A 19,485-nucleotide genomic window follows, 5' to 3' on the forward strand; every position below is an offset into this window, starting at 1 on the left:
CTTACTAAAACAAGGAAAATATTAATGTACTATTAGATGACGAGAAGTATTTTTCATAATTGTTTTCCTAAAGGTAAAAATAAAGTAAGCATGTTAGTTAGTACTGCAGTCTCCCTCAGAACATTCTCAAATTGAGAAGGGTATCCTACCCATTCATTTGGGTGATATTGATAATTAAGGGAATAAAGTTTCTGATTTGTAAACTTAAAAAGTCTCCTTAAAATTTTGGGGAAGTGTTCTTGAATTCAGTGAAATTTCTGACATTGAGAATTCTTGAGCATCCAGTAAATCACCTAGATTATTAACAAAGTATATTTCACTAGAGGTACTTGATGAGTGCTGTATCCAAGATGAGAATATGAACTCATTACATATTCACAAGTTATTTCTTCATATTTGATTAAAGACTAAGGGCTGGACTATCCAACTTCTTATCTATTCTGGAATGAAACAACATAAATAAACTTGATGAGTTAATATCTAGAGTGGTCCATAGGAAACCAGTATAGAGAAATGCTTATATTCCTACAGTTTTGGTTTAAAGACAACCAACTGCATCTACAGTTACCTTTTTAATTTTCATTGTTTTATTTTTTCGAGATGGGATCTCACTGTGTTGCCCAGGCTGGAGTGCAATGGTGCGATCTTGGCTCACTGCATCCTCCACTTCCTAGGCTCAAGTGATCCTCCCACCTTAGCCCCCCAACCCCCCAAGTAGCTGAGGCCCCAGGCGCATAGCACCACTCCTGGCTAATTGTTTGCATTTTTGATAGAGACAGGGTTTCACCATGTTGCCCAGGCTGGTCTCAAACTCCTGAACTCAAGTGATCCAGCTGTTTCAGTCTCCCAAAGTGCTGGGATTACAGGCATGAGCCACAATGTGCCACCTAGAATTCCCTTTTTTTTTTTTTTAAAGTACTTCTGTTTTTGTTTTTTGTGATTGTAATCCATCTTTTCACACCCCCATCCCCCATTCCTCATTCTCATTATTAAATAGTGACTCTTCAGTAGACTGATTGCTGTACCATAATTAACATCATGGCTTTGTTTTCCCTCTGAATAGGACTCAATTTATGTTACTTTAATTAAAAATTCACTGCTTTGTGACCCACTTATTTTAGCTTTATCCTTCTTTCTGTAAGCCAAAATTAATTATATATGCTGTCATTAGTACCGCATAGATGTTGTAAATCTGAACCATACTTCAGGGTCACAGAACCTTTAGAATATGATGAGAACTATAGATCCTTTTTCCAGGGGGGAAAATTGTATTTTTATTCAGATTTGTTCATAATTTCAGAATGTTCATGAATTTCTTGAAGGTTATCCGTGGACTCCAAGTTAAAAATTCCTTATAATGTATAACCCCTTATATAAAATATGAAAAACTAATGTGCAGGTTTTGTGTGTGTGTCATATATATATATATATGCAAAAAGGGCAGGGCCTCTTTTGTCACTTGTTTCATTCCGTTTTTAAATTGACATTGTGTCAGGCACCTGAAGTGAAAGGTACAGGTTCTAAGCACGAAAAAACTCTTGGTCCAGCTGGGAAGATGAGACACACAGGTGTAAAGTTAACCTTTTACAACCACATGTTGAATACTAAGTAATGTCTGTCAAAGAGGGAGGAGATGACACATACGAGTCACCTGAGTCACCTTTGTAGAGAAAAGTGATATCTTAGTATGCCTTGAAGAGTATTTAGTTTGGCTGAAAGTGAGGGAAGGTGTGATATTTCAGAATGTAAGTATAGCTTGAGCAAAGGTATGGAGTTGGAGATGAGCAAGAAGAGATTAAGAAATAGGAAATAGACTAGAACAGGGAATTCTTTTTGAGGAGTATTGTGGGGGAAAGTTTGGAAATACGAGTTAGAAGCAAAAATGTTGAGAGCCTTTTATAAAATTATCAAGAGTTTAGACTTTATCCTGCAAGTACTGAGTTCAGTGGACATTTAATCCACTGAAACTGAGGCCCATTAAAATGGCACTTGTGGTTTTCCCATTAAAACTAGGGAGGATTAAGATAGACAGACCAATTAGGAAGCTCTATACGCATGCCAGTAAAGATCCTCTGAAGGGAACCCAGCCCTTGCCCCTCCTGAAACACAGCTGAGCTCCTTAGAGAGAAGAGGTCCTTGCTTCTCAGCTTCCGCAGAGCCAGCTGAACAGCTCTTTCTCACAACCAGATGACCTTTAAGACTAAAAGATGGTTCTGGTTTGGCTGACTGGGAAAGGACCTCAGCCAGCTGTTAAAAGGTAGCACTTGCTATTTCTTATCCACTTTGGAATTACTCCCTCATCCTTCCACCTGCCACCTCTTTAGTGACAGTGTCCGATGACCGTTCCCCTCCCTGTCCAGGTGTCCCTCAGTTTCATTCAGGACTTCCCTCTTTTCACCTGCTTGGACTGGTGTCAGTTGGATATGTTTCTGATTCTGCCTGTCCCAAACCCCATCCAATTTGATCTTCCTGGTCATGTGTGGAACTTGCTACCACTGTGGCAGTCGTTGAGAGACTGTGTTAGCTGTTAGAATACAAAAGAAGGAATATAAAAAAGAAGGAATTTGGTTGATGAGGAGTAAAGCAAGATCAATAATGACTTTAAGGTTTCACACCTAATGCCTGCATGCAACAGAAATCCAGAACCAAAAGCAGGGCTTCATGGAAGAGTGTGAGTTTATTTTTGCGTAAGTGTACTTTGAAGAGACCATAAGCTACCTGAGAATGTGCAGAAGCCAGTTGAGGAGCTGAATTGGAACTCAGAGCAGTTTTAGTTAAAACTACACAATGAGATCACAACTCATGAATAGACTTCATTCTCATGTGGCCCAAATTCTTTCCTCCATGACAAGATTCCACTTCTGATTTTACCCAGTCATGTAGTGAGGCCAGTGACAGCATCAGTGAGTCAGCCCAGATTAGAAAAACAATTCAAGCACAATAGACAGCCAGCTAGTGAGTCACTGACTACATAGTGTCTTTTGTAATAAGAGCTTAGAGCGAACTTGTTTATATTTAACTGGAATTATCGGCTAAGTCCCAATAATTCATTGTTTAAGAATCAAGGAAGTATAGTAGAATTTCAGGATTCTGGAATTTAATTTGAGTTGCTTCTGTTTTTTTTTTCCTAAGAGGGACTATTTGGATTTAGATTAATTGTTGAAATACATGAACATATTATAAGTTATACTTATTGTTTTTATCATTGGCGCTAAAAGTAATTTAAAACAATGTCAATAATACTACTCCATTTTAATTAATTGAACTATCCTAATTTTAAAATTATCCTACTTTATTCTTACTATCCTTTCTTTATTAGAGAAACTCCTTACCATCCAGTTTATAGAATTATAATATTTTAGACTTAACAATGTAAGTTTTTCCTTGGAAACTTCCCGTACTGGTTTATAATTTCTTCTCATTTTGAGGTCTGGCATTGTGCAAATTAGAATCCTTACAGATTTCAACTAAAGTTTAGAATTTAAATTTTTATTTATATTACTGCTATGTAAACAGGTATAATGAAATTTAGTATTTTGTTTTTTGTTTTATAATAACTCTGGAAACGTATATTTAATAACTTCTGTTCTTTGTTTTTAAAGAACCAACAAGAAAACCTTGGGAAAGAACAAATACAATGAATGGCAGCAAGTCACCTGTTATCTCCAGGTATCAACTTTTTTCTCTTAAGTTTTATATTTTATTCGTATAAAAAAAGAAATTAGTGCATTCTTAGTGTAGAAAAAAATTGAATGGTAAGAAATTATACAAGGAGTCCATAAAACTCTCATGATCCTCCTAGTATTGGACAACCACCAAGCCTCATTATATATTACTCATCTACATTACTAGTGATTGATAAATTCTACCCTACATTTATTAACCAGATGATCTGAGATTTTAAGATAGCTTTGTCTTTCCCTGTTTGTATTTTGAAAAATTCAAAACTACAGAAAAATTAAAAGGATAGTACAGTGAATATGTGTATACCCATTTCCTAGGTTTAACAGTTGTCAACATTTTGCCCCACTTGTCTTAACTATCTACATATCCACACTTTTTTCCTCTCTGATTAGTTTGAAAGCAGTTCACAAATAAGAAGTGTTTCACCCTAAATACTTCAGTGTTTTTTGGAAGAACCAGGACATCTGCTTTGTAACCAGAACACCATTATTACTCTCAAGAAATTTAACATTGAACAATTATATTATCTAATATAGTATATAGTCACATTTCCCCATTAGTCCCAATGACATAGTGTATATATATATAACTTTTGGAGCCTTTTTTAAACCTGAAAATCAGCTGGAGAGAAAAGAGCAAAATGAAACCTACATCTTTGAATTTGTAAAATAGAAACATGTGTTTCCCTATCTCATTTGAAACGTGTAAGTGTAATCAAGTTAGAAAAGATAGTGTCCAGAAACAAGGCTAGCTAATACTTGTTTCTACAAGTACATGTGGGCATGTTTAGGCAAATTTGTTCTTCCTTTAGCTAGGCATACTTTATTTTCATGACTAAATTTATATCACAGCTCCTGAACACAGATGAAACCTTTTCTTGGTTTATGAGACTTGTATAAAGTTTAAAGGACTTGTATTTTTCCCAGAAAAAAAAAAAAAAAGTATGTATTTAGAAACTAAAAGGTATTTTGTCTTTTCTTTCTGAGCTATTTGCCTTATTTTTGTCTTGTAAAAAGCAACTTGACTCTAATTATAGAAATCTAATAAAGAGAAGTACAAGGATAGACTTGTAGACCTGTTCTGTGTTAGTCTAAGTCTGAATTTGGATTTGGCTTTCTATGTGGTGCTTTCTGCTAGTCGGAAAGAAGATTTGGTAATGACACAATTGTTTAAGCTCCACAAAGAAACTAGACTTTTTGGAATGTATAAAAGCTTTTAGTTTCTAAGTGATTGAAAGATGATCATATTTTACTTCAGAAGAAAGAGGGGAATTGCGTTTGGTGTACATATGTTTTCAGTAGAGTAGAAAAATTGCACATTTGTGTTTCTCAGACTCCTAACTGAGATGGCCTTCTAACATATCTCTACCGGTTATGGATTTTCTTCAGTACCACATTATGAAGTGCTGATTTATCAAGCCCATAACAAGGGGCTGGCCAGGCGTGGTGGCTCATGCCTGTAATCCCAGCACTTTGGGAGGCTGAGGTGGGTGGATCACTTGAGGTCACGAATTCGAGACCAGCTTGGCTAACATGATAAAACCCCATCTCTACTAAAAATACCAAAATTAACTGGGCGTGGTGGCACACGCCTGCAATCCCAGCTACTTGGGAGGCTGAGACACGAGAATCACTTGAACCTGGGAGACGGAGGTTGCAGTGAGCTGATATCGCGCTATTGCACTCCAGTCTGCAGACCTGTCACGTGTCATTTGTCCTTTCTCTTCATCTTGCTTCGTTGATCTGCATTCCATAGTGAACTAAATAAAGCTAAGCCTATGTTGATGGCAGAAGTCATGTCTTAGAATGGACATGGATGAGGTTCTCCAAATGGAATACGTTCTTTGATGTATTTGGTCCATTTAGTAAAGGAAAAGTTGTTCTTTGAAAGATTTTTTTATTTTTCCTAATTCCAGAGTAGGGAAAAAAAAGACTTTTTTTTTTTTTTCCAGACTTGGAAATTTAGTAAGTGCTCTAAAGGTCACCATTTTGAGAATAATTTTATATAAATGAGTTGAATCTTGATTCTTAGTATCTATTGGTGCACCATAATCATGTTCCAATTCTGTTAGGTGGTTTTCCTCCCGTTTCCCAAAATAGAAATTCTGAAACCCTGATTATTTCCTGACCACTCATATATCTTTTGATAGATTTGATCCAACTACTGGTATGTAGGTTTTAAAATTTCACAAAAGCTGTTTTAAACCATAAAGGATTTTAAAAATACGTTGAAAAGAGTAAGAACTATATTGCTTTTCTTCCTAAGTTATCTCCCCATTTCTTCGGAAAGCAGGTATATTAGCTGCTTTAAGTATGTCTTATCCTTGCATTGTAGTGAAGGTGCCCATTTATCTTTGGAATAACTTTGTCAAAATTATGTTAGTGGTAAGATGGATTAATATCCCATAATATACATGAGATATTGCATATTGCTGTATTTGTTAAGAGTAAAAGCAAGAATGTTTGGTTAAAAATGCTTCAAACTATGACTGGATTATAACATTTGGAAGGTTGGTGCATTCATCTGTGATTATTAAGACCTGACAGATCTTGTATTCAAGATGGGAAAACTAGTCCTTTACATGCCTCCTGAGAAGAGTTAGTTTTTTATACTTTTATATACTTACTGTGCCTAACAACCTATAAAAAGTAGCCATTGTGTAATGATTTTTAAAATTTTCTGTAACTGGTATCTTCACATAACTAAAAGTAGTTTTAAAATATCTTTTTTATTGGGGAAAAATTGGTTATTTTAAGGTTAATAGACTCAATTATTGTTTGGTTTGCTATTAACAACCTATAAAACAGTAACATAATGAGAATTATTTTTTAAAGTTCTATTGTGTATCCCTTTCAATGGTTTTCCCCTTCATAGACGGGATTCTCCAAGGAAAAATCAGATTGTTTTTGACAACAGGTCCTATGATTCATTACACAGGTATCATCCTGCTGTGACGTTGTGATTTGAGACTTTTAAATAACATGTTCAGGATAGGGCTGAGCTTTTTCTACCTGGATTGGTAATCACCACAAGGGAGATTTTTTTTTCTTTATTTTGAATACCTTTTAAAAATTCTGCCATCACTTCACAGTTGGATTAGGATAAATACAAATGGTAAACATATTCAAAATACTAGACTGGGAATCTAAGGCCACATATATTATCTAGGCCATTTGTAGCTTAAGCATTTTCTTTTAAAGGCTGTTTGCCTTATGATTATAAGACAAGGTTTCAAAAAAGTAGATAGAAGATCCTTTTCCATCTGTTACTAGAACATGGGCTAATATTAAAGCCACGGTTGTGGTTTCTTTGAGGAAAATCTCTGTTTCCTAGATACTTTGTAGTAAATTATCTTGGACAATTTAACATCTAACACCCTGAGTAGATTGTTTTCTAGATGAGCCCTATTATACCATTTTTTAATTAAGAACACTTAAGATATGAACTAGTTTTTTCTTAATTAAAAAAATTGACAGCTAAAAAAAAATCCTCAAATGCTTTTCAGTTACTTACACAATTAATGTGGCAGAATAGGGACTTAAATATAGTAGTACATTTTATAGGCAGATGTTTAAAGGCAACACTCTCATCATAAAATAATAAAAACTGGCCCAGCACGGTGGTTCACACCTATAGTTTTGGCACCTTGGGAAGCCAAGGCTGGATGATCATTTGGGGCCAGGAGTTCAAGACCAGCCTGGGAAACTTAGCGAGACCCCATCTTTACAAAAAATGAAAAAACTAGCTGGGCCTGGTGGCTTGTGCCTATAGTCCCAGCTACTCAGGAGGCTAAGACAGGAAGATATCTTGTGCATAGGAGTTAAGAGGCTGCAGTGAGGCATGATCACAGCACTGCACCCTAGCCTGGGTGACAAAATGAGACCCTCTCTTTAAAAAAAAAAAAAAAAAAGGTAAAATAAAAACCTGAGAAACCCTCATTTTGTGATCAATTATGATGAAAACCCATAGGTTAGAAATAACTGAAATATATTTATGTTATTTTATACATCTTTTTTTTTTTTTTTAAATATACATCAGGTCCACTGGGAATATTAATTAAATGCTGTTCATAGTGGATGTGTATCACAGTGAGTTGGGAGTTCAGTAAGCAGACTCTGGCCAAATTCTTACTTGCTAAAATTATTTTTATGCTATTAATGATCGAACTACTTAACAAGTTAATTTTGTCAGCCTGTTAAATCTTCACAAAATGTTTATATTCCACTAGTGAAATAGTTTTTTCTGCTTTTTTTTTTTTTTTTTTTTTTGCGGTGGTTTGTTTTGGCCAAAAGATTTCTTTAGAAAATTTGCTAGTACATAGAAAAATAGCATTTAACAATGAAATTTTTAAGGCTGGGTACCATAGCTCATGCCTATAATCCCAGCTCTTTGGGAGGCCTAGGCAGGAGGATCACTTGAGTCCAGGAGCTTGAGACTAGCCTAGGCAATGTGGTTAAACCCTGTCTCTATAAAACATACAAAAATTAGCTGGGCATGGTTGCATGTGCCTGTGGGAGGCTGAGGTGGGAAGAAGGCTTGAGCCCAGGAGGTCAAGGCTGCAGTGAGCTGAGATCATGCCACTGCACTGCAGCCTGGTGACAGAATGAGACCCTGTGTTCAAAAATATATATATTTTTTTAATGTAGTAAATCTGCTCAGTTATCTTGCCGCTTTCACACATAGTACCCCCTGGGATAATGTTACTGATAAACTTTTTTGGTAAAAGTTAAGAAAAAAAGTGGTGATTACATCTTTCCTTCAGTATGAAAAGTTCCCCCCTTTAGTTAATTATCATGGTGGTGGTGGTGATGGATTGCATGTTAGCATGAATTAAATTTTTAAAAATTTGCATGTCTCCACAATTGTTTTTATTACATGACAATAATTTTTTACATTGCCTAGTAAATATGGATATATTCGTAACATACTTGCCCGATTAAATAGCAGACTGTAGTTGTTCATGTGAATTTCAGAGGTATTCATTATATAACTTGAGAAAATAACTAGCTAAATGGACCACTTAAATGAGAAATGTAAAAGAAAAGCAGAGTATGAATTATAGTTTAATTCTAGAGAACAGGAATAGGTAGCATGAGTGAGTATATGAAATGATGGTGTCCTAAACTGTAAGACTGTTTGTCACACGTGACTCTGCATAGGGCACCATGACTTGCATTTTATGGATCTCAGTAAATCTTAAGTGACCTTGGAATTTAGTAGTCTTCCCTAGCAAAGTAAGAAGGTGTAGCCTCACAAGGGGAAAGGAAATATTTCATATAAATCTTATTCCCTACAGTGCCTAGCTCAGTGCGTATTGAATGAAGTTTTCTGAAAGTTATTATTTCCCCCCATTCATATAAGCAGATACCTAATAAGGTAAAATTGGACGACTTGCTTCCTAACAGTCTTTTAAGCAGTAATATATTTTGATAGTAGAGCAGATTAATAGGCCGGGCATGGTGGCTCACACCTACACCCAGCAATTTGGGAGGCTGAAGCAGACAAATTATGAAGTCAGGAGTTCGAGACCAGCCTGGCCAACATGGTGAAACCCCGTCTCTACTCAAAATACAAAAAAAAATTAGCCAGTCCTTGTGGCGCACCTGTAATCCCAGCTACTCCGGAGGCTGAGGCAGGAGAATCACTTGAACCCAGGAGGCAGAGGCTGCAGTGAGCCGAGATCGCACCACTGCACTCCAGCCTGGGAGACAGAGCAAGACTGCATCTCATAAACAGCAGCAACAACAACAACAAAAAGATTAACTCAGTGTTTAATCTTCAGGAACCATGCCTATGGGTTTAAAGTATTTTATGTCTTATAAGAGTTATAAAATTATAACTTGGAAAAATTTGTTACGCCTTTTGGGTCTTGCTTCAGATTGCTAACGTTGGTACTCTGCAAAATTGGGAATATATGATTTGCCTGATGGTTTTAAGTTGCATTTATTCGTGGCTCGTACTAGACTAAACCAGAACCCAGAGGCGTGCCCAATTAAAACTCTAGGTTTTCCGCTGAGGATTCTTTTATTGCCACAATTGGAGAGGGCACCATGACTGGTTTATTTGGTGCTGAAACTTGTTTAAAATATACCTAATCATTGACTTATTAAGAATTATAATAGAAACTAAACTTTTGAAAGTGCAGTAATAATTGACAATCTGCTTGTGTTTGGCATTTCCTTTTTATTTAATAAAATAAATGTGTGGAAGTAGTTAGCCTGAAACACAACATTCAAATGACGTCTCCATAAAATTTTCACAAGGAAATAGTCACATAGTCTAATCTAATAAACATTTTTAAAACATTTTTTTGATGCTTGAAATGGAATAATATGTGTAAAGCAAATCATGCTCACTAAAAATGTTTTCTTCCTGCAATCCAAGGCATCAACTTTGTAAGCTGATTTATGTTAGTGTAAAACATTCAAGTCTTTATGTTTCTCCTTTCACTGGTTTGCCCAGGTATTTAAGTAGATAATGTAAAAGTTCAAAAGAAAGACAAAACAAGATTGTGTTATTTGAGCCTCAGATGTTCCAGCTGGCCTCTTCATCACTGTCTTGGTCAACATGCCACGTTATCTGGTTACCTCATGCCCAAAGAATACCATCGTCTACTCTTTTCTGAAGAAGTCTTACCATCTTGTCACCTTTTTTAGTTCCTTTATAAATAAGAAATACTGAGAAAAGTGAAAAAATTTTGTTTTATGTCCTAATCAGCCCTACAATTTTGATAATTTTTAACAAAATGGCTATTTTAAAGAAATGTATTTAAATCTGGTGTTGGGTTGGCAAATTTGCAATTATTTATGAACTCATTAAGTGTTAAGAATGTTGTTTACCTGTCCTGGAAATTTCATTTATGCAGACCAAAATCCACACCCTTATCACAGCCCAGTGCCAATGGAGTCCAGACGGAAGGACTTGACTATGACAGGCTGAAGCAGGTGGGCGCTCAGTGGCAGCTTTATTTGTACTTGTTTCTTTTTAAAAAATATCTCATATGCATATCTTTGACATGGATCCTGAATGTACTTAGAAAAACCATAGAGCTATTGTTATACAAATTAAACAATGGCATTAGTAGTACTGTATTTTTTCAAATCTACACTTCCAGTTCATTGAGTTTGCATGAAGTTCCAGAGGTAGTGGAGGGTGGGGCTGTGGTTCAGTGATAACAGCATAAGGTTTAAATGTAAGTGCATGGTATGCAGTTGTAAAGAAAACAATGGGGCTTTTGCTTTTCAGTTACTGTATTGGCAAAATCGAACGCAACAAATCTGATTTTGGCAAGAGTGCGAGGAAATAGGCACTCTTCTATACGTCAGCTTTCTAAAAAGCAGTTTGGAAAAACAAAATCAAAAGCCTGAAAAATAAATGTCTTACCTTGAACTCAGTGATATGAATTCCAGGAATTTATTCAAAGAAAATATTGTGGAAGTATGCAAAGCTATAGTGGGTAGAGTAGAGGCTCTGTAGGCTTCAAGGGATCATAATTTAGTATGCTTAATAGTAAATTGTGAATACTTGCCTATGTTAGGTAACAAAACAGATGTGTACAGTTATCTCAATTTTATATAAAAAAAGATACTGTCCACATTTGGGTACATATGCATTATATTTAATACCTGTGTACTCAGGAAGAAGTAGTAAGTGATAGGCTTGTGATTTAAAATACCTTAGTCACAGAAGAGGTGAAATACATTTTTTAGATAAACTGAATTTTCATACTGCAAAGCTATTTGAAAAGTTAAATTCAGTTATATGATCTTAAAGGGGAACGTGTGGTCATTGAAAATCAAGCCCTTGTTTTGCTCTGTATTGAATGTGGCTTTCTTGAAAAATATTTTAAAATAGAGCACTTCCACACACTTCAAAACATGGTCAATTCTTGGTTTTCTGAAGAATTGGAGGATAACAGAGGAATAGATTTGATTTGGGGGATGAGATGTAAAGAGTAATTTGGATCAGGATATCTGTGAGTTTATTTAATAACTTCTGTGTCTCCAGTCTTTTCCATTGTTAAAATGAAGACTTTAATTGATAGTTTTATTTTAAACATGAGAAGCTTTTCAAAAGGTAAACTTTAACAGAGCAATTTAATTTTTCCTGGGGTATTCAGTGTTAAAGTCACACAATTCAAAACTAATCCTTCCAAAGGACAGCTGTTACTTTTCACCCACTAAAATTGTGTCACTTTGTCATAGGACCTCTAGTCTTGAATCTGCAGGGGGGGTTTTGTTTGTTTTTTGTTTTTGAGACAGAGTCCCACTCTACCGCCCAGGCTGAAGTGCAGTGGTGCGATCCTGGCTCACTGCAGCCTCTGCCTCCCGGGTTCAAGCGATTCTCCTGCCTCAGCCTCCCAAGTAGCTGGGATTACAGGTGTGCACCACCACGCCCGGCTAACTTTTGTAGTTTTTGTAGAGACAGGGTTTTACCATGTTGGCCAGGCTGGTCTCAAATTTCCCAGCCTCAAGTGATCCGTCTGCCTCAGCCTCCCAAAGTGCTGGGATTACAGGCGTGAGCCACCGCACCCGGCCAAATCTGCAGTTCTTGAAGGAGGGCCCAGAGCACCACAGTTAATAGAAGTATAATGTGGGCTATGTATATATTTTAAATTTTTTCTAGTAGCCGCATTTTAAAAATACAAAACAAAAGGACAACATTAATTTAAAAACGTAATAATGTATTTAAAGTATGTTTTAATATGTAGTCAATTTTTATAAATTACTAACGAGTTATTTTACATTATTTTCATCATATTAAATCTGAGAAATCTGGTGTGTGTTTTACACTTACAGCACATCTCATTTCACATTAGCCTCATTTCAGCAGCTGCACATGGCTGGTGCCTGCCGTATTGAACAGCATGGGTCAACCAGGGCCTCGCCCACCTTCCTGCCTACCCATTAGGGCAATCTCTGAGTTCCCTTCAGAGAAATCCTAGACTCCTTGAAATATGGTTTGGCAGCTATGGTGATTCCTAAGAAATCTCCATACTTCAAACAAAAGAACAGATTTGCCAAGAGCCGATTGTCCAGTTTATTGTGATATCTTCATCCTCTAAACTTCCTTTGCATCACCTCTGAGATTGTTCCCAGAGGACTAGATTGAAAGCACAGCTGTTATCATTTCTAGAAACTATCTGAATCATACCTTTCACTGGATGACAGAGTAATTATCTTAATTTTAGGAAGCATTCTATTTCACATATTGCTAGGCTAGAATAAGCCAGGATTGGGAAGGGAAGAATATTAAAACAAAATTTACCAAGGCTTCCAAGAAATAGAATTGTGGCTCTGGAAACAAAAAAAAAACTACACATCATACTTCATGACATTCTTAAAATTTTATATGAGTAAGAATCTTTTTAGCAGTATTTTTTTTCCTGTATTTCTGATATTTTTCTCTAATATTTTAGGACATTTTAGATGAAATGAGAAAGGAGTTAACAAAGCTAAAAGAAGAGCTCATTGATGGTAAGTATCTGGACAAATTTACTATTCCTATTCCTATAAACAATGTTTAAGATTCACCATTTTTAAGTAAATGCAAATAAGGAAATGCCCAGTTGATTACTTGAGGGCAATGACTTCCATAGTCCTGCCCTTTTAGGATTAGGGTTTTGGGGAGGAGGTTTCTCCTTCATATAATGGAAATTATTTTTATAAATAGGGATTAAACAAAATCCCTCAATTCAGATGTTGTCTTGTCTTAGATGGAAATCCACATGAACAGATCTTTCTCTAGGTTACCCCTGCTCACCTATCCCAGTGCCCTCTTCTTTTTGAGCCCACATACTCAGTGTTTTCATTTTGTATACAAAAGGAGAAAATATATAGAAATTAGTATCATCTTTCTAATATTAAAGATGTGTGCAATGAAAGATGCAAAGTTAATCTTTTTATTACTGTGAGTTTGAGCACAATCCTTAAAGTTTCTTAAGAATGAGCCACTCATTTATCTTACTTTACCATTATATTTATTTTCAATACTTCTTCTTTTCCATCCAGCAATCAGGCAGGAACTGAGCAAGTCAAATACTGCATAGAGGAACAGACTAAGGAGAGATAGGACTTTAATCTGAAGGAAAAAAAATCCTACAAACAACAACTGTTCACAACAGCAAACCCCTACATTTTATGAGCTGTAAGAAGAAAATGGAGACAAACAGAAGGAGGGAAAAACCAACCTACTCTGAAAGCCTTCAAACATTATGACTCTGGCGATAAGCTCTTTCCCTCTCCGTTTGCTGCTTTTTTCTGGCCTTTACAACAGAATGGAAGAGAATCATATAAGAGTTCCTGTAACAGTTATGCAGAAAATACTAAAACCCATCAGGCAAAATCACCGTGCATTGAAATATTTTCATGTCAAGATAAAATTGCACATTTTCCACAATACATTGCTAAAATAAAGAGGAGAAAGGCTTAGGAAGTTTTTTTGCAGAGAGTGCTGGTAAAGAATTGAGCAAGTTTGCTATTGTATTGTAATGTTTCTCTCAGGTTTGTTCTTCCTATCATGTTTGATATTCCATGAATAATTGAGATCAGGCCTATGTAAGTTAAGATCATAATAAGTGGAACAAATGGAATTGTAAGTGCTTTCAAAGGGTAATATTTATAAGAAAGTGTCCGAAAAATGATATCTTCAGCTTGAGGAATTTTAGAATGATAGGAAGTCTCTCAAGTTAGCCTTCATGCAATTTTGTAGATTAAAACATAAAATTTGTCCAGAATTTAAAGATTTAGATGCCTTCCTAAATTGTTACAATGCTTTACCAAATCTATGACTTCTACATAACACAAACCAGTGGTCAAATGTAAACACTATATTGTAGATTTACTGTAGGTTTTCAACCTTTTTTAGATTTATGCATGTGGACATTTTTATAATGTAATTACAATCACCACAAAGTTAGCTTTTTTAATTGCAGACAGTAATGCATGTCACACTAATATGTAGTGGCCTTTTCAAGGCCTAGTCCCAGGGAAAACATTTTGTAGAGTATAGGGGAGTGGGAGGAAGGGGAGGAATAATTTTTTATTTGAACTTGATTTCTGCACTATCTTTTTCTCAGTTACCTGCATGAATAATAATGAGGAATATTTTGTGACTTTAATTGGTAAATATGTTACAAAACCAAGTACTTAATCTTTTACATCATGTCTTCAGCTATTTGTATTTTAACCAGTAATTTCAATGGTCTGAAACATGATTCAGAGCTTCACATAATATCTTACTGTGGAACTCAAAAGTTTGATCACTGAATTTGGCAGTTATTATTACCTAGGTCCCCTGCTGTTACACAGGTGTTTAGATACATGCTCCTGAATGAAGCTGCTTTTGAATTTTGTTATGTTGAAATGCAAGAAATAACAATGATGGCAGCAATTAAGGTCACAGAAATCATTAGGTAAAGGAAAACCAACAAGGAGTTCTGCAGTTTTCTTTTAATAAGTAAAGTGAGACTTGAGGGTGGTGGGAAGAAGGAATTAGACTCTCTGCCTGCCACCCTGTGTGTGTGTGCCCTCGCGCACATGCTGTCCATATGGAAGCCACTTTTCTTTCCTTTGAAACTGGCAAGGTTAAAATAAGGGAGAAATCCTGTATGTTGCAATGATAGCTTTTTGGAAAATTTAAGAAATCAAACTCTCCAGGCTCTCCATCTTGATTTATGCTTGAGTTGTTATGTGCCATATTTGCTTTGAACTCTGATTATCAGAAGTTTTACTAAAATTTTGAAATAATTCACTTTCATCTGCTTTCTAGATTTTGTACATCTCTGTCCATAAAGCAGAGCTTGTTGATAGTGTAGTTTTCTAAATGCTGCAAATTTGCAGCATTTACCACTACAAAGAAGTTTGGATGAGGGGTTTTTTTTCTTTGTTAAAATAGTTCCTATTTCTGTAGAAATTTCACTTTTAGATTAAACTGTGATGGATGAGCTATCATAATTCAAGTATACATTTCTTTTTTCTATCAGATATTCATTGTCATGCAGTAGTAGTAAAAACATCAAAGATGCAGCAAGCTTATGACGTATTTTCTAAAAGAAATAGGAGGCATTTTCATCTTTATTATTGTACTTTTGGTTATGCAAACACTTTGATAATATAAACAGTTATGTCCCCTATAAATCTGGTCAGAAACCTCTTTTGATTTTGTTGGGTAAGTTAAATAGTCTATAGTAGGTAGAGTACTGGGTACAAGTGGTCCAAACTAAGATAAGAGACTAAAATAAAATGCTAAATCTTAAAAGAAACTGGGTTTATGCACTAAACGTTTTGTGCCTTGGTCTAATATTAACATGATGTCTGTGTAAAATGACAAAAGAAAAAAAAAACCAGTGTTGAATCACACTATATTTTCCATCATCCCAGATTGCTAAATGTGTTCTTTCCAAGAAGTCTGAATGAATTATTATATAATTTGCTGTCACATACATGACAGTTGTGTCATTATTAGAGATTTCAGTAATTACAGTGGGAAACAGAAGCCTAAGTTCTTTACCTTATCAAAACTATGTTCCTGGAACCACATTATTATGATGGTTTTTGTGCTCTTGTACATTGGATGTCTTAAGCTGAGTACAGTTTAGGGGATCCTTTCTCATGACAGGAAGGTACTGCTTTCCTCAACACTGTGATCTGACCTGTGACAAATCTGTACTATCCACTATGTAAATGGCTCACAAGTCAATTGCAAACAAACTGAATGTACAAATCTTAGTGCTGGTGCTGAAATCTCTTCAGAATAGTCATCATGATTTAAAAGTTTGTTTAAAAATTTGCAAGCATCAAGTGTCAATCAAAACTGAAGATGAAACACTAATGAATGTTGAATTCTCATGCTTTTTAGGTGTACTTCCTGCTTAGAATTTTCAGTTTTCTATTTTTACCGTAACTATTTCGTTTAAATTTGTTTCACTTCAATTTCCTACACGCTAACTTCGTTTGTGCGATTGAAATAAAATTGCAGTATATATGTGTTGCTTGTTTGTGACACTTAGATAATCTTCTGAAATAATTTGTTTTAAAGTAAGTTACATTGGATGTGAAAAACACCTTTTAAAGTCCAAGACTTTACTACTTAAAAGTTTACATGTCACGTTACTACTCTTTAAAGATTTCATAGAAGTCGTGAATACTAAGTAATGTATACAAAAGAAATACGTGATGATGTGTCTACTTTTTGTTTGAAATGACTGTTGGGCATTCCCTGTTCTTATTTTCTCTTTGCCCACCTTGACACAGTAACTTCTTCTTACAGTCAAGTTGATAGTAAGTGTTTAATTTTTATTCCATTTTGTTCTGCAACACATTCAGATACTTAAAACTCATTCGTGCAGTTAGAATTTTCCTTTATATAGTTTGCATGGTAAAGGACATTGTGTGGTAAAGGGCATTATCGAGTATTGAACTTTATAGCAAAATGTGTATGATGTTTATACATGATGCTGATTTCTTAAAACCTACATATAAACAGTAGTACTTTTTCTCTATTATAAAGTATTAATTTTGAGTTCCATTTTATAATTCTGATGTCTTCTTTAGAAATACAAAATTACAGTCCTTGTATTATTTTCTTTGACCAGACCCAAATTTTCCCCCTTTCAGCCGCCTCCATTCTCTTCTCCACTTATCATGGACCACATGTTCCCAACATTCATTAACATTTGCAGCCATTACAGAGTTGACAGTTGTTAAATTTTCAGCTGATTTTTTTTTTCTTTTTTGCTCTATCCTGTCTCATGTTCTTGTTCTCTTCGTATGTAAGTCAGAATTTTTGTCTACAAATTAAAAGTCACTTCTCATTCAAAAATGAGTTAAGTAACATGCTGACCTTTTAGATTTGCCTAGCTACAACTTTTATGTCTCTTGTAAATTTATATATACTTTCAGTGCCATTATGAAGAATTGGCCTTTTAATTCTAAGAAGTGTTACCCTATGAAGCACAGTGTGCAAAGGTATGCTACAGGGTCTCTTTAATTCCTGTGTAGCCATTGTAACTTTTTAACACCATTACCCTTTAAATTATACCGATTATAAGCAGCGTAAAAGTAACTGTATAAAGCAAACATCGCAAAGGAACTCTGTAGGAGCTCTTAATTCCTCTATGTAGCCATCATAAAATTCACTTTCCTGAAGACATTATCATTCACTTCCAAACTCCAAACATTTTTCTGGTAGCACCACTTTTGTTTTTAATAGAAAGGTGAGTTCATATCTGTACATCTCTCCAAAGCTCTAAGGAATGAGAAAAGCATCCTAGTATATTGAAATTACTGATGTTTAATACCTCTGTCTTTTCACTGAAAGCCATTTAATATTTATAAGTTAGATGCTTTTTAAAGTCAAAACTTGACATACAGGTATTTATAAGGAACCTCCATGACGCTGAAAGAATGAAATTGACGTAGATAGCTTTGGCTATGTAAAGACATGGTAGAGGACATTTACTTTTAAGAAGAGTTTTCTTCTGAGGATGTGTAGATTTAACTAAGCAGCTGAAGTCAGTAATCCCTCAAGAAAGGCCGTTTATAGGAGCCAAGAACTGCTGGAAGTCTGTGATGCAGGTTTTTCTGTTCCCAACATCAAAAGCTGTAGATTATTAGGTGTGTTCCCCTTTATGTTATGTCTAGGTAATTTTTGAGTCATCAAAACTTTTTAAAATATCAATACTGGAAAGATGAAACCTTCAAATTAAAGCCTAAAAGTGATTAGAAAGTAAAATATTAATGCAGTAAATTTAGGATGGTTACAGATATTCACCATCAACATAAATGAGTTCCAGGATAAATTGTTTGTGGAATGCTAATGGTCAAGTCACATAAGAGGAAAATTAAATCTTCTGGTGAAGAGACATTTGAAAACTAAAGAATTAACTATATAAATTTGTCTTTCTAAATAGTTTTCTTTATAAAGTAACAGAAGCATTGTAAAAGGGTAAATAAACGACCGTCATAATGACTTAGGGTGTTGTGAGAATGTCTGCCACATTTATTGGTTATCTCTGTTGAAATCTGAAGGAATCAATACATGTGAAGATTGAGAAAGGGGAAAAGGACTGTCTCCGTTACAGATATTCTGTAATGCACAGAACCTTCTAAACGGAAATGTTAGTATCATTTAAAGCACATAGTAGACCTTGAGTATTTGCTGACTAGTTTAACATACAGAAAAAATCAAGGATGAAGCACCAATTAAGTGTTTGAACCAAAGAATCACAGTCACTGAGCTGCACCCCAGTTCCGTAAAGCATGTTAAATACTCAAAAGAGCAGAGAGCAGGGCCCGTAGACGCTTCTAGTGCAGGACGCAGGAATTCTAGGCAGTGGGAGAAAAGGACCCTGATTGGTGGCTGAGAGTAAAAAGAATACACCATTTGAATAGTGCTGTTCTTTTTCCTCACTTTATTTAAAGGTATATAATTCCTAGTAGTTAGGACATCTAAATAGCTCAGTAAACTGGTCAGAGGCGGAAGGATCGCTTGAGGCCACAGTTTTGAGATCAACCTGGGTAATGAAGACTCGTCTCTACAAAAAAAAAAATTTAAAAATTTGGGCCAGGCGTGGTGGTGCACACCTGTAATCCCAGCTACTCAGGAGACTGAGGCAGGAGGATCACCTGAGCCCAGGGAGGACAAGGCTGCAGTGAGCTGTGATCACACCACTGTACTCCAGCCTGGGTGACAGAGCGAGAACCTGTCTCTCAAAAAAAAAAAAAAATTCTAAGAGAATATAGCTTTTCATTTTAATAGAAATTATTAGAAAAGCTTACATATTTCATTAGAGCCCAGTTA

General features: G+C 35.4%; 1 protein-coding gene across 11 annotated transcripts in view; it reads left to right on the forward strand.

Moving 5' to 3' along the window:
- ENAH (ENAH actin regulator) overlaps positions 1 to 18,654 on the forward strand; it is a 158,938-nt gene extending 140,284 nt beyond the window's left edge. For 6 of the 11 annotated variants that reach the window (XM_073011479.1, XM_073011480.1, XM_073011485.1 and 3 more), the window contains 5 exons: positions 3,603 to 3,669; positions 6,559 to 6,621; positions 10,550 to 10,628; positions 13,103 to 13,160; positions 13,695 to 18,654. In XM_073011479.1, coding sequence (XP_072867580.1) covers positions 3,603 to 3,669; positions 6,559 to 6,621; positions 10,550 to 10,628; positions 13,103 to 13,160; positions 13,695 to 13,732 — 305 coding nt within the window. In that variant the 3' untranslated portion in view covers positions 13,733 to 18,654. The remainder of the gene's footprint in view (positions 1 to 3,602; positions 3,670 to 6,558; positions 6,622 to 10,549; positions 10,629 to 13,102; positions 13,161 to 13,694) is intronic. The other 5 variants (XM_073011481.1, XM_037985502.2, XM_073011484.1 and 2 more) reach the window with 1 other exon arrangement.
- Positions 18,655 to 19,485: the final 831 nt, after the last annotated feature.

The sequence above is a fragment of the Chlorocebus sabaeus genome, chromosome 25 (genome assembly GCF_047675955.1).
Source record: "Chlorocebus sabaeus isolate Y175 chromosome 25, mChlSab1.0.hap1, whole genome shotgun sequence".
Taxonomy (NCBI): domain Eukaryota; kingdom Metazoa; phylum Chordata; class Mammalia; order Primates; family Cercopithecidae; genus Chlorocebus; species Chlorocebus sabaeus.